This window comes from Egretta garzetta, unplaced genomic scaffold (genome assembly GCF_000687185.1).
Source record: "Egretta garzetta isolate BGI_Z169 unplaced genomic scaffold, ASM68718v1 scaffold594, whole genome shotgun sequence".
In the NCBI taxonomy this organism is placed as follows: domain Eukaryota; kingdom Metazoa; phylum Chordata; class Aves; order Pelecaniformes; family Ardeidae; genus Egretta; species Egretta garzetta.
Genome location: NW_009259578.1, coordinates 893,797 through 906,190, shown reverse-complemented (window position 1 = coordinate 906,190; position 12,394 = coordinate 893,797). Strand labels below are relative to the sequence as shown.

Below are 12,394 nucleotides of genomic sequence, written 5' to 3'. Positions count from 1 at the left end.
TTAGTGCATCCTTATCTTTTATAATTGCAAGCATTTAGACTCAAACACTGCATTATGCTCGCTCTTACAAAAATTTGTGGTCGAATCCGATCTATTTTGAAACCAGCACAGCCTAAGCAACAGAGTATGTATGTAAGGCACTAGATTTCAGTATAATAAACAAATTTTCTACTTTCAAATGTGTGTATTGCAAGAACTTTTCCACTGCTAGTTTTTGTGGGATTAAATTATCAGTAGCCCATTAGAACAATAGTTTCATGAGTACATATTTAGGAAGTTATGGGAAACACCACTGATAATAAAATACTTGAGTAATTTTTACTATTTTATTTTAAATTCTAAACAGAATTATGATAAAACTGAGTGGAAACAGCTGTCAGGTACTGACCTTCTGACACAACGTATGCTGGTTGGAAAGTCTTAAATTCTTGTGGTCTAAATTACACAAGCTTGGGTTTTTTTATGTAGTATCTTTGCTACACTGAGATTTTTTTCTTGTGACCACAGCATTTCTCCAGGGACAAACCCATGAAATGTCTGATCAAAATCCTTTGTGTTTAAATACACTAACTTAGTGCACGTAACATGCACAAAACAGTTTTCACGTACATATTACATGTGTGTGTCCTCCTCCAGGCTGACACAATTTATCTTTGAAGAGTTGAAAATCCACGTCATTCCTGATATTCTAAAATCCTCTGGGCAAACTGTCATTTAGAGAAGGAAAAGGAGACCAAAGAAATTAGGAAAGCTACTCTACGCTGGTTAAAAAAAAATAAAAAAAAAATCAAGTACCTGTGGATTTCTCTCTTCTGTTTTTGTATTTCATTTAAAACTTTTTAAATAACACTATAAGTTATAAAATATTTGACATCATTGAAGAATGTTACAAATAGTGCCAACATAACAGTCGTAACTTCCATTCAGCCTTTCGCAGATGACTATTGGGCTCTCATCGTTGCTGTTTACAGGCTGCACTAAAGTTCATCATGCTTACGATCTGTAACCAAAGGAAACAAAAATTATAAAAACCAAATACACTTAATGACTAGTTTTGTAAAATGTGGAGAAAACCCTTTACCTTCTATTTATTGCTTGTCAGTCAGTTCAGCAACGTGTACTTCATTTTTAGAGCCTCCCTAAAAGTTGACCATAAGCTTTCACAAAGGATAAAAAGTACCAAGAATTCTTTATAACGAAAAATGAATTCGTTCCCTGACTGAGGTCTTTTTAAAATATTTATCTGCTAAGTTTTTTCTTCAACCTTGAGAGCTGAGATGACCTTTTTTTGTTTCACATCACTCCAAGAAGCCAAGTCTCATTGGAAGCCCTGTAAGAGCGGGTTTTTCTCTCATGCTATGTAACTCAGTTTAAAATTATTTTAGTAAAAAACCAAACCAAAATCTATTTGTAAACTAAAACACTGTTTATAGTGTAGTTTCTTTTTTTTTTTTTTCCCTAGGCACACTATCTGTTACCAAGCTGAGCGCTGTAGTGCAGTTATTATGAAAGCTGCCTGTCTTGTCCTGCTGTAAAATCATCTTTTCCATTCTTTCTAAATGTGCCAGTCCTTAATAATAATTTTCACGGCAGGTGTCTGCTACATCAAATTTATCTTGGTGTCTTCTGTTCATCTCTAATTTGGGAAGTTGTAGCATTCCCATGTGTTGTGGCAAAGATTGAACTGGTGCAAAGGCGCCTGTCGCTATCCCTGTGATTCTGTGCCCAAACGTGGCCCTGCAAAGACCAGCTCAGGAGACCTCCCGGGACATCCTACCTACATTCCCCAGTGACTCCAGTCTAGAAAGACTCCCAGTCTCTTTGTTCTCAGTTCCCCTCCCTTCTGGCCTGGGTGAGGCTGAGAAGAAAGCTGCCGACGCGTACCTGGCTTTCGGTAGCTGTTGGGTGGAGTGTACAGGGACAGAGAGCTACAGGAAAGGAAATGGGACTGGAGACAGAGACTGGCAGGGAAACCTGCAAAGTACAGTCTGAAGACAGAGAGCGCAAGATGGAAGTTTCTGGAGAGGATGAGTAAAACCTGAAAGGAGGGGAGCACAAGTAGCCAGGCACAGAGACCACGGCTGCACATCTGGGCAGTATGGAGAAAGCGAACCATCATTTATCTCGATGGTTCAGCGTTCGGCAGTTCTTAGTTTTGGAGGGAAGGAGGTTTTTAACCTTACTCAGGTATTCTTGTGTACAGCTTTTGTCCTTTATTTGTTAAATCTCTCACATCTTGTACTTTGAATACGCACTGGCTCTAAAGGATTAAGAAGTTAGAAGAGCAATGTAAAATAAAAAAAAAAATCAAATCATGCTAGAAAATGAAACAGCACGTGGCTTTCAAGCACATTTCAAGCTGAAAAGTAAGAAAAGATTAGTAAGGGGTATCTTACTACTGAATTAATGATTGACACTGAAGACTGAAGTTACTGACAAAGTTTTTGTGAACTAATGAATTAAGAGGGACTCAGTAACCTACTGCTTAACAGACTATGCTGAATTAAAAGGCGTTAGCTTAGATTCTTTAAGTGAGGTCTAAGCTAATGTACTTCATTTAATATTTGTGGCTCATATCTTGTGGAACAGTTGGTTGTGTCTGAACTCTAACAACAGGACACTGCTAACGATTTCCTTGTGGATTTTGGTGTGAAACAGAAGATTTTATCCTCTTAGTGTAACTCCTGTGTAAAGAAGCATCATGCGACTCTTAAAACCCACACAATTTCTCCAAGAGTGGGGAAAATGAAACAAATGCATTATTTGTGTCTACCGATCCCAACCTTAATTTCAACCATATTAATATTTATTTTAAAGAGATGAATCTGCGTGTAAATTACCTTTTTGAAAGAACGATGTTATATTTTTCTTCTCTTTTTCAATTTGCTGTATTAACGTTCGTATCTCAGCGTCATAGTCAACCCATTCGGGAACTATCCGGGCAGCAGCCTTTAATTTTGGTTCTTTGGTTTGGGGATTGTTGCACTGCAAGTTTAAAACATACTAGATGTAAACAAAGTAAATGGGAAAACATCACCTCTCCAATGAACTTTAAAGCGATCTCCCCCTCAACGTTACTAAAAACGAACGGCAGAACAGCAAACGTGCATCACTGTTAAAAACTAGCCAGTTGTAACCATACGTTGGCTAGGACAATCATCTGAATGTTTCAAATGGTCTACAACTATTTCAAAGTGAAAAATAAGTTTAACATCAGCCAGAAACTACTCAACAGCAAATCACGAATCCTGACAAGGAATTTAGAGAAGTACAGTATAAAGTTATTTATGCAAAAATACCGACCGAATGTTTTGCAGAGAACTGCTATTTACCATAGATTCCAGTCACCATAACAGGTTAAGTGTCTGGCGAAAATTCTCATATTTTTATAAACAGGGTCATCTCTTGCCAGCTCAAAGAAATATCTCCACTCTCCAATATATTTCTTTGCTCTAAATTATTTCATATCTACAATAATTTTGTCGGCGTTTACAATTTTGCTAAAGGACAGCGTGCAAGGTCATTTATCTTGATAATAATAATTAGAAAAAAAAAAAATCACACAAACCAAATTGTAAATAAATGCTGTTTAAATTATTTAAAACATTTTATTGTAAATACTTGTATTTTCTTCTGATTATATGGATAGCAGAGACATAGCCAGCACAAGACTACTAATATTTAGACAAAGGTACACAGGGAGATAGAAGATACACATTAGCATACTGAAATTAAATCTGATAAGGTTTTTTATTAAGTTTGTAATGCTTCCTCTAGCGTTGTCTAGAAAATATGTTATTTTATGGAAGTAATCAATAGGTGCAAATCATAATAAAAAGTGATACACTATAATGGGGATTGAAAGAAGGTCTAGTAACTTAATTTCAGTCTTTCTTGAATAAAGAGTGTACCCATGTTTAGGGCACAAAAAAGCTTATTTTAACAACTGTAAAGACACAAAGAAAACCAAACTATTTACACGATGAATATTCGCACCAGATTCCAATTGTCTGTTTTTCTTCATAATTACGGCTCTGAAGTATCACTCACACTGCATGGAGGTTGCCAAAAAATGAGGGTGGGGCTAATAATGACAGAGAAGAACATTTTCTCTCTCTGTTTCAATTCCCAAAGACAGACATTTTCTTCTTTCTAAATGTGGATGGTCTCCTCAGCATTACGCTTTTTAAGCTCTGCTTTATCTCCAGCTTGTAGTGGTGAAATGGACAGAGAAACCCACGATAATATTAATCCTCTACAGAGCAGTTTCTGGAGGAACCTGTTTTGTAGAGAGCAAAACAGCAGCACACAATACCCAAACAGTTAGCAGTACTTCATTAGAGGTCCACTAAGCTGGCTGAATATGGAAAAAAGATAAGGAAAATACATGTACAGGTGTGAAAAACCCTGATCCTATCCAGTTACAGCTAGAAATGTCTAATTTTCAGGTACAGTTTTCAGCTTCAACATAACCAAATTTGGTACAGAGAAGCAGGAGAGGTCTCAGAGGAAAGGAGAAAAGCTGCTGTATTGTAGGGAACGGGAAGTAGGGTGCCAGTGCCTTCCAGCGAGGCTGCCTCCCTGACATCGCATATGCGTATCTCAAAAGCCTCAGAAACTACAGCAAAGTTTCTAATTTGTAAAACTTAACTTCACTCAAAATCAACTCACCAAGTCTATTGTTTTAGCCTTTTTCTTGGATTCATCATCACACCAGGTTTCACACCAAAGCCATTCCTGAGGGAGAGACTTAATAGCTACTTGATGAATCATATTATTGGGAAGATCCTGTGGAAATTTTGTAAAATCGTAAGTTAGCATTGAATTTAATGTAACAGGCTATCAGGCAACTACTTAAAAGTAGAATATCTTAGCCAGTTACTGTTTCTGCAAATTGTTCTTACATTTCCTTCTAAGTGCTCACGTAGTTCTTTTTCAAGTAAATTCAAAACTTAGTAATAGTCATTTTGATGGCCAATTCCACCTCTCAATTCTCAAGCAATTTCTTCTTGTACTTACATCTTTCCTTCCTTAGCTTCACATAAGCAATACTACTGTCCTATACTTATGGTTCAGATCCTGTTTGTCACACTATAAATACAACCGAGCAGAATTAGACCGTGTGAAATTATTAAAGCAAAACTTAACCATCTTACCATTCCTGCCCTTAAAAGTATATAATCCAGGATTACACCACTACCCTAAATTTAGCCCTCTTCTAGGAAAATGGAGTCCAGAAACATGGGCGTGAAAAGGAAAAGGTATTAAACTGCTACCTGGCTATCTTCCTTATTTCACTTAAAATTTCTTTTTTTTCAACCTTTACTATATATAGCTAAGGACCCTCGTCATGAAAACTCTGAATCAATATCTTGCTAAATGTAGGGAACAGCATTTACAAATGAGAAAAACCTCAGGCGGTCATGCACTGCATGTACTCTGGCCATAGGTAAAAATAACAGCTATCGCTTATAGATCGATTCGTAATCTCCCTCACATGTGCAACCCCAACATTATATTTACAAGATAAATGTCAGTACTTATTGTAAGTATCAGTCACATCTTATTTTGCCAATTCACATTGCTAAATGTGACAGAATAAAATACGTATAGGTATAGGTGCATTATGAAAGGCATATAATTTAATTCAAATATAGACATTAGTATAGGAAAAATACATCAAATATAAGTATACTGAGAGTCAAGACATTCAACATTAATTTAAATGCTTTATTTTTTTTTAAAACTTCAATTCAATGAATTTTTGGAAGATAAAATAAATGGTTTATTACCATCTCAATTTCAAGAGAAAAGTGATTGGTTTTCTCTTCTCCCTCTTGACTTTCTAAATGAAATCACAATTCCTGAGTTACTACTGTAACTCTCGAAGTTGTGAATTTACAAATTGTTATAAGGAGTAGAAAGTATAAAACCAGCTCCTAATTCCAGGATTTAAAGTAAATAGAAGAAAGTTTAAAAAAAATCTAAACAAAAAGTTGCTTTTCAGAAGAAAGTGATTTACACTCAAAACCACTAAAATACATCTGGAAGATCAGAGAGGAAACATTCACAAATCAGAAAAATAAATGAGCAAGAACAGATTGGTTTTACTGTCACTGCTAAAATTCAAAATATGTAACCTGCTGAAATGAAAGTCTTCTAGACTATCACAAACAACATTTAAAAGTCATTCTTCAGTTTGATTTACAATATGACTGTTTCCACATTTAGTCAGATAACACAATTTTAAAGGGGGACTCAAGTACAGCAGCATCTTTATTAGAAAATAAAATTTCAGTTTAAAAAATTAAAAAATTTCCTCCTAATAAAAAATTCTACTCTTACATTGCTTTTCGCTGATTTTATTCTTTAAGTAAAGAAAAAGATGCTTAATTGCCTAGTTGTTAATGAATTGGTATTAGTATAAATATTGGTATTAGTGTACGTGTTTTGTCATCTTTACATAGAAATTTCCATGCTTCTTTTTAAAAAGAACCATTAAATTGGCTGTACTGGAAATCTAGGTTTTATCGTGTGTAATTTTGCTCCCTAAGAGTTCTTTATTAACTATTTTTGGCATTTAAAATTACCTTTTTTCCCCACACTATCTACTTCTATTTTGTGGTTTATATTAGCATAACCTTAACTGCCACCCATGAAGGCAGCAGTACTGGCAGATTAACAAAGAACTGAGATTGCTGCTTCTTTGAGAAGGGCAGTGAGCACTCCAGCCAGATATTTAAAATAAAAAGAAAAAAAATTATCATAATGCATCTCTATCAGTAGCTAAAAGCTCTCCAGGACTCTTGTAAAAGATTGCACTGTGGTTTCTATTTCTAGGAATGACGCTGGATTTGGCATAAGTAGGAGCAATGAAGACAAAGTGATTCCTATCAATACAGTCAGAAAGCAGATTACTGTGAAAATATTACTTCAAAATATTTCCCTTTCCAAAGGAATTCCAATTCCATTCTGCCAAGATTTAGCTACCTTAATGTCTGCTCTCAGCACTGACGTGCTGAAGGAAGGGTACCTGATACTTGAGTGGCTTTTGATTTGATCCAACAGATTTAGAAGAGATACATGCTATGAACTATTAATGCTGTCATTGAAAATATAAGAATCTCAAAACTGAAAGATATACATTATTAATACTTTGAGAACATTAGAAGGAACTAATGACTCTTTCTGAGAAGCAGCATTATAGTGGAAGCCCTGTAACCAGCTTCTGAATCTTTAAGGTCTTTCTGAAAGACACCTTGTACGCATGGGTAAGGCTATGTTTGAAAAACACAGCTAATCACATCAGAGCTCTCTAAGTGTGCAATACAGGGCCCATAATTCATTCTAGTGTCTGGAAAAGAGAGGTAAAATCTGACCATTGCTGTTATATCAGTCTTTTGCTCTTAACAGTTGTAGCTTAAGGCTGCTCCAACTCCTTGTGTCCTGTCTAGTTTGAGTTTGCAACGTGACTGTATTTCCACTTTTCTTTGCCCGGTATCATAAGAACTTCTGTTTTCAATTTTTAATTTTATTTCTGGGAAAAAATGCAAGTGGCAGTAAGGTACTTAGGTAGGAGAGAGAGAGAAGCTTGCTTGCAGAGTAAGGGGGTGGAATGCAGGCATTGAGAGACACGGGCTTTGCCAACTCTGTACTGCTACAAGCCCGTAACAAACCTTTTGTGCTTTAGTAATTCCACATGGAAAAATTACAAAAGCAGGGACAATCTCACTTATTAATCCTTCTGAAGCTCACCCAAAGAGACACATGAATAAAATTATTATTTACTTGGGCAGAAATTGGATGAGCTGTATTATCAATCTCCTGCTGAGTTAAAGAGCCTCTACTACAGAAGACGAAAATAAATTTGAGTACGTTCTGTACATCTGGGATCTACTTATGCACTTGTGATTTGCACCCTGACTTAACCCACGTAGCTTTAAAAATTGGTGGAGTTACATAAATGAAGACTACAGTCACCCCAGGGTGACCATGTACAGCAATCACTAGAGTGCATTAGCAGTTAGCTTACAAAAATTAAATTTACATTAACAGAAAAAAGGAAGAAAGAAGAAAAAGAGCTTAAGTAAGTTAGTTAAGTAAGAATATAATTACCATTACCAGAATATAAGGTTATCATTAGAAAAACACAAATGTACTTAGAGCATCTACAAATAAAGGACAGCAGTGCAATACATTTATCCTCTACGCCGTTTTTCCTCTTTTTTTCATATTAAACGGTTATTTACAGTAATAATTATTTGGTTTTCTGAACTGTGCTCATATGCACACCTGAAAATTTGCTAGAACATCAGTAAAGGGCAAATAGTTTCAGAATTACATAACATATAGAGATACAAAATAATTCCATTTATATTAAGACAGACATAGAAAATAAAAACTAAATTGCTTAAACCCGTATATACCTGATCTAGGTTTGACAGACTGTTTGGATCTTGACTAAGAGCCTGGTACTGGCCCCGAAGCCTATCTCCTGCTGCGATCTTTCTGAACTTCTTAAGATCTACAACGTATAAGGCACTACAAAGATAAAAAAGAAAGAATTAAGATTTGTGGAGTTTCACCTTCTTTTTGATAACATTAATAAAAGAAACAGGAACCCAAAAAATGTTCCCATCCTAAAGGAATATTTTTTTTTTATTAAGTAGCTGAAGCTGCAATAAAAAAGTGAAATCAACATGTCATCGGCTTTCATGCCTTTCTCATCTCTTGCTGAGAACAACCACAGGGCAATTGCTTTTGAATGCCTTAGTGATCAGTATTAAGACCCAGATTTTAATCAAATTCACGAAGTGCACAAAAATATGTAAGGAGTTATCCTACCTAATATGGTATTTCCTTTTTCCAAGATGTGATGCCCAGTATCCCGATTTCCAAAAACGGTATCCATCCATGTCTTTACGGCTGTCACAGAAAGGTGTGTATCCATAGGGAGCTCCATTTAGATCTAGATCTTGGAGTTCTTTTAGGTCACTTCTCACAATCTAAATAAAAAATAAAAAATATTTTTATAATTTAATACTGTTTTTAAAGTATGCATATGAGGGTAGTTATGGCAGCAAGCTTCCTTATTTTAATTTTCATTTTTAAAAAATGTGAGATGCTACAACAGTGGAGTATAGAGAAAGTATTCCATTGGAATGACATTTACCAAATTATTGTTCTAGAAAAAAAAAATAAATTGTTTATTCTGTGGCCATCTGTGGAACGCATTTAATAAATAAATAAAATAAAACAAGCAGTATTTTTAATTTATAGAGCAGATTTCCAGTTGCCCAGTATTAAACTCCTTCATGCAGGGATATAACTTTCAAAATCTACTGAGCACCTCCCTTCTAAAAAGTCCTTTCTATTTGTTAATTAGCTTGGGCACTCCAAAATTAATGCATCATTTGAAAAATCTTTGTATCTAGTAATAATGTACTTTTAAAAATGGGTAATAAGGACATTTTACAAATATCCTTTATTTACAGGCCAATCATTCTTCCATCAAACCTCACTAATTTATCAGTGGTAAAAAAGTTTTAGTTAGTTTCGAAGTACAGAGAATCCTTAGAGTAGTTAGGACAGACAACCAGTACTACTACTGTATCCAGAGGAAATTGCAGAAGTTGCAGTCTGCATTGCTTCCTCTCAATTTAATTTATTCTTAAGCTTCAGAAAAGGACCAAGATACATAATATTTGTTCTGAGGTTTTCAATAACCATGTCATAGACTCTTCAATGTCTCATCTGTTTGAGACAGCATGTTATCTTTCAGTATATTATACAACATTCATTTCTGAGTGAAAGATTGCATACAAATTTAGGAAAAACAGAGTCAGGATTAATCTTGAAAAAATTCAGCCATCTAGAAGTTATTCAAATGGTCTCCACTCCACAGTGAGTGGAGAAGGCCTCTCACAATCAGCCTAGAGACTGAATCACTTGAATATGCCTTAGGTGAAACTCACCTTAAAGATAGCACCTACCTCTCCAGGTGCCTTTCTCTCTCCACAGGCAATTTAGGGCAATTCAGTGTAGTAAGACTTTAGATTTCTACATGACTAAAGACAAGTGAAATTATGGCATTTCACGTTCTGCAACACCACTGGTTCTGCTCATACAACCCCAATACTCTTAAGAGACCAATATCTGAACAAAATGGCCGCAGAGAATGAAACTGGATCAAGTCAAGCCAAAACGAATTCCTCATACATTTATACAGCATCATTTTTTCTTACCTGATCAGCATCAACAAATATTATTTTATCCACAGCCAAAGGGAAAAGAACATCCAAAAAAAGAATTTTGTAGCCCCAGATAATTCTCTGTTTTTCTGTCTGTTGATAAAGCCAGCGGGGCCATTTATACTGTACTAACTCATACTTGAAACCATACTTCTTAGCCATGTGAGGAATAACATCCTAGAAGAATGAAAAAACTATTAGTTGCACATGTATGTGACACACACAAGGACTCAGAAGGGAAAAAAGGGACTATTGCAACACAGTTGCAGCTGTGTTGGCTGTACTGACTACATTAATTATTATTTTAAAATCTTTCTTTAGTTCTAGCAGTATCCTCAGCTACAATAAATATAAGAAGCATTTTTTTCAAGCTCCTGGAGACTATCAGAAGAGAAGAAATTATTATATTATATAACTGGGCTTTGGGTTCCAGAAAAGAAGAACCTTACACATGAAACTTCAAACTACTGGTATTTAATGCATTCAGAGGTAATTTCCAATGGTGAAAATTTACTTTGAATTACATAATTACTCAATTGTTTGGTGGTGTTTTTTTTAAAACTACTTAAAATTTTAAAGAAAAAAAATAATAAAAGGAAGATGGTTTTCCTACCTTAAATGTTGGGGAGAGATAGTTTTTCAGAAACCAAAATTTAACTGGTGTTTTTGTATGACGTAGGACAGAAAGCATCATAATTCTGTGGAAATAGAAGTCTACAATAAACAAATGAATACACACAGGTCATTCAGTTTCAACTGCACCTAGAAGGTGCTAGAACTTTCTAAGTATAATTTGTTCTAACCCAATTTAAGCAGAAATTTCTGTCTATTTCTAATTAAAAGCTTTAAAGAGCGTGTGTTCAAGACCACTTTGAGATGGATTTATTTGATCCAGATCAGCTAAGGAATATTAGAACATACAATTTCAAAAGCAGATCTGTTAGCATGTTTTATTCTAAGAGAGGTGCCTGACAAAACCAGAATAACAATTAATACTTTATATTAACTTGGCTACAGAGAGAACTTATTTTAGAAATACATTGGTTGAGTTTAATAGGTTGCTGAAATGAAAAACAGCGGAAAAGAGAAAGCATGTTAAGATCCTCTTCAGAAAACTCTTGATAACTGTAAAAATCAGTATTTTGGGTTCAATTTTTTTTTCACTATTTTAGCATTTGTTTGGTGTAACCAGACAGATAAGCAATGCCTTCAAACCTTACAAGAGGTCAAGTCTGCCTTAAAAATCAAGAAATAATAAACTTCAAAATAAGGTAAAGAAGCATATAGAATGTTTTAAAACTAATTTTTGTCTCTTAAAATAAACAAGCCTTTCCCTTTATGAAGGTTGTTGTAGGTTGAGGGAAAGAAATGCAGATATTCAAACTGTGTCAGACTACTAAGAAATAAAAATCAATACATACAAAATACTGCTTTCCAAATCAATATGCATGAAAGAACTGTGAAATTCCATTTTAGGATAGGAAAATAACTAAATCTGACACCTGTAGACAAGCCCTCAAAGAAATCAGAAAAGTAACAGAGATGATTGTGAGCAGATTAGGCAATGCTGTAAGAATTCCTTCAAAGCAATCATTACTTATTGAATGAACACTGCGGTGAGTAAGGCCATTTGTGCATATAGTGGTATCCATAGTTTGGACTAAACATAAAATAGATACAGCTCTAATGAAGTCACTGCTGCCATGTCCTTATAAAGCGAGGCTGAACTTCATCCTTTATGTTCACACTTTACACATGCACTCATGAAAGACAGAACATTTTTCTTTCTTCAAAGAATAACAGTATTTTTTAACACCCACACGTTGAATCACTTTGTTCTCAAACAAAGAGACATTTGGTCCTCAATGTACACAACTTTGCTATGTTTTAACAATTTATTCTTTACCGCTTGTTAAAAAGAAGTAATTTTCTTTAAGCTGCTTAATTTTAGGATGAACGTTTACAGTATCCCTACGAAATTCTCATTTCCCTTTTACCTTTCCTTACCTTAAAAAACGTTCATATAAATGGCCTGAAGCAACTGAAAAAATGTTAAGAATATCACTTTTCTTTTCCTTCTCCTCTGTTGGATTTTTTTCTGAAAATCTAAGAAAATAAAAATTATTATATAAAGTATACATTCA

At 34.8% G+C, this 12,394-nt stretch overlaps 1 protein-coding gene across 1 annotated transcript in view; it reads right to left on the bottom strand.

The window, feature by feature from the left end:
- Window positions 1-977: 977 nt before the first annotated feature.
- The window catches only part of UGGT2 (UDP-glucose glycoprotein glucosyltransferase 2), a 207,786-nt gene continuing 196,369 nt past the window's right edge, over window positions 978-12,394 (bottom strand). Inside the window, exons 34-42 of the mRNA XM_009637705.1 lie at window positions 12,258-12,356; window positions 10,864-10,948; window positions 10,245-10,427; window positions 8,845-9,005; window positions 8,427-8,541; window positions 4,672-4,788; window positions 2,841-2,985; window positions 1,885-1,974; window positions 978-1,000 (exon numbers count right to left, since the gene is read on the bottom strand). Coding sequence (XP_009636000.1) covers window positions 978-1,000; window positions 1,885-1,974; window positions 2,841-2,985; window positions 4,672-4,788; window positions 8,427-8,541; window positions 8,845-9,005; window positions 10,245-10,427; window positions 10,864-10,948; window positions 12,258-12,356 — 1,018 coding nt within the window. The remainder of the gene's footprint in view (window positions 1,001-1,884; window positions 1,975-2,840; window positions 2,986-4,671; window positions 4,789-8,426; window positions 8,542-8,844; window positions 9,006-10,244; window positions 10,428-10,863; window positions 10,949-12,257; window positions 12,357-12,394) is intronic.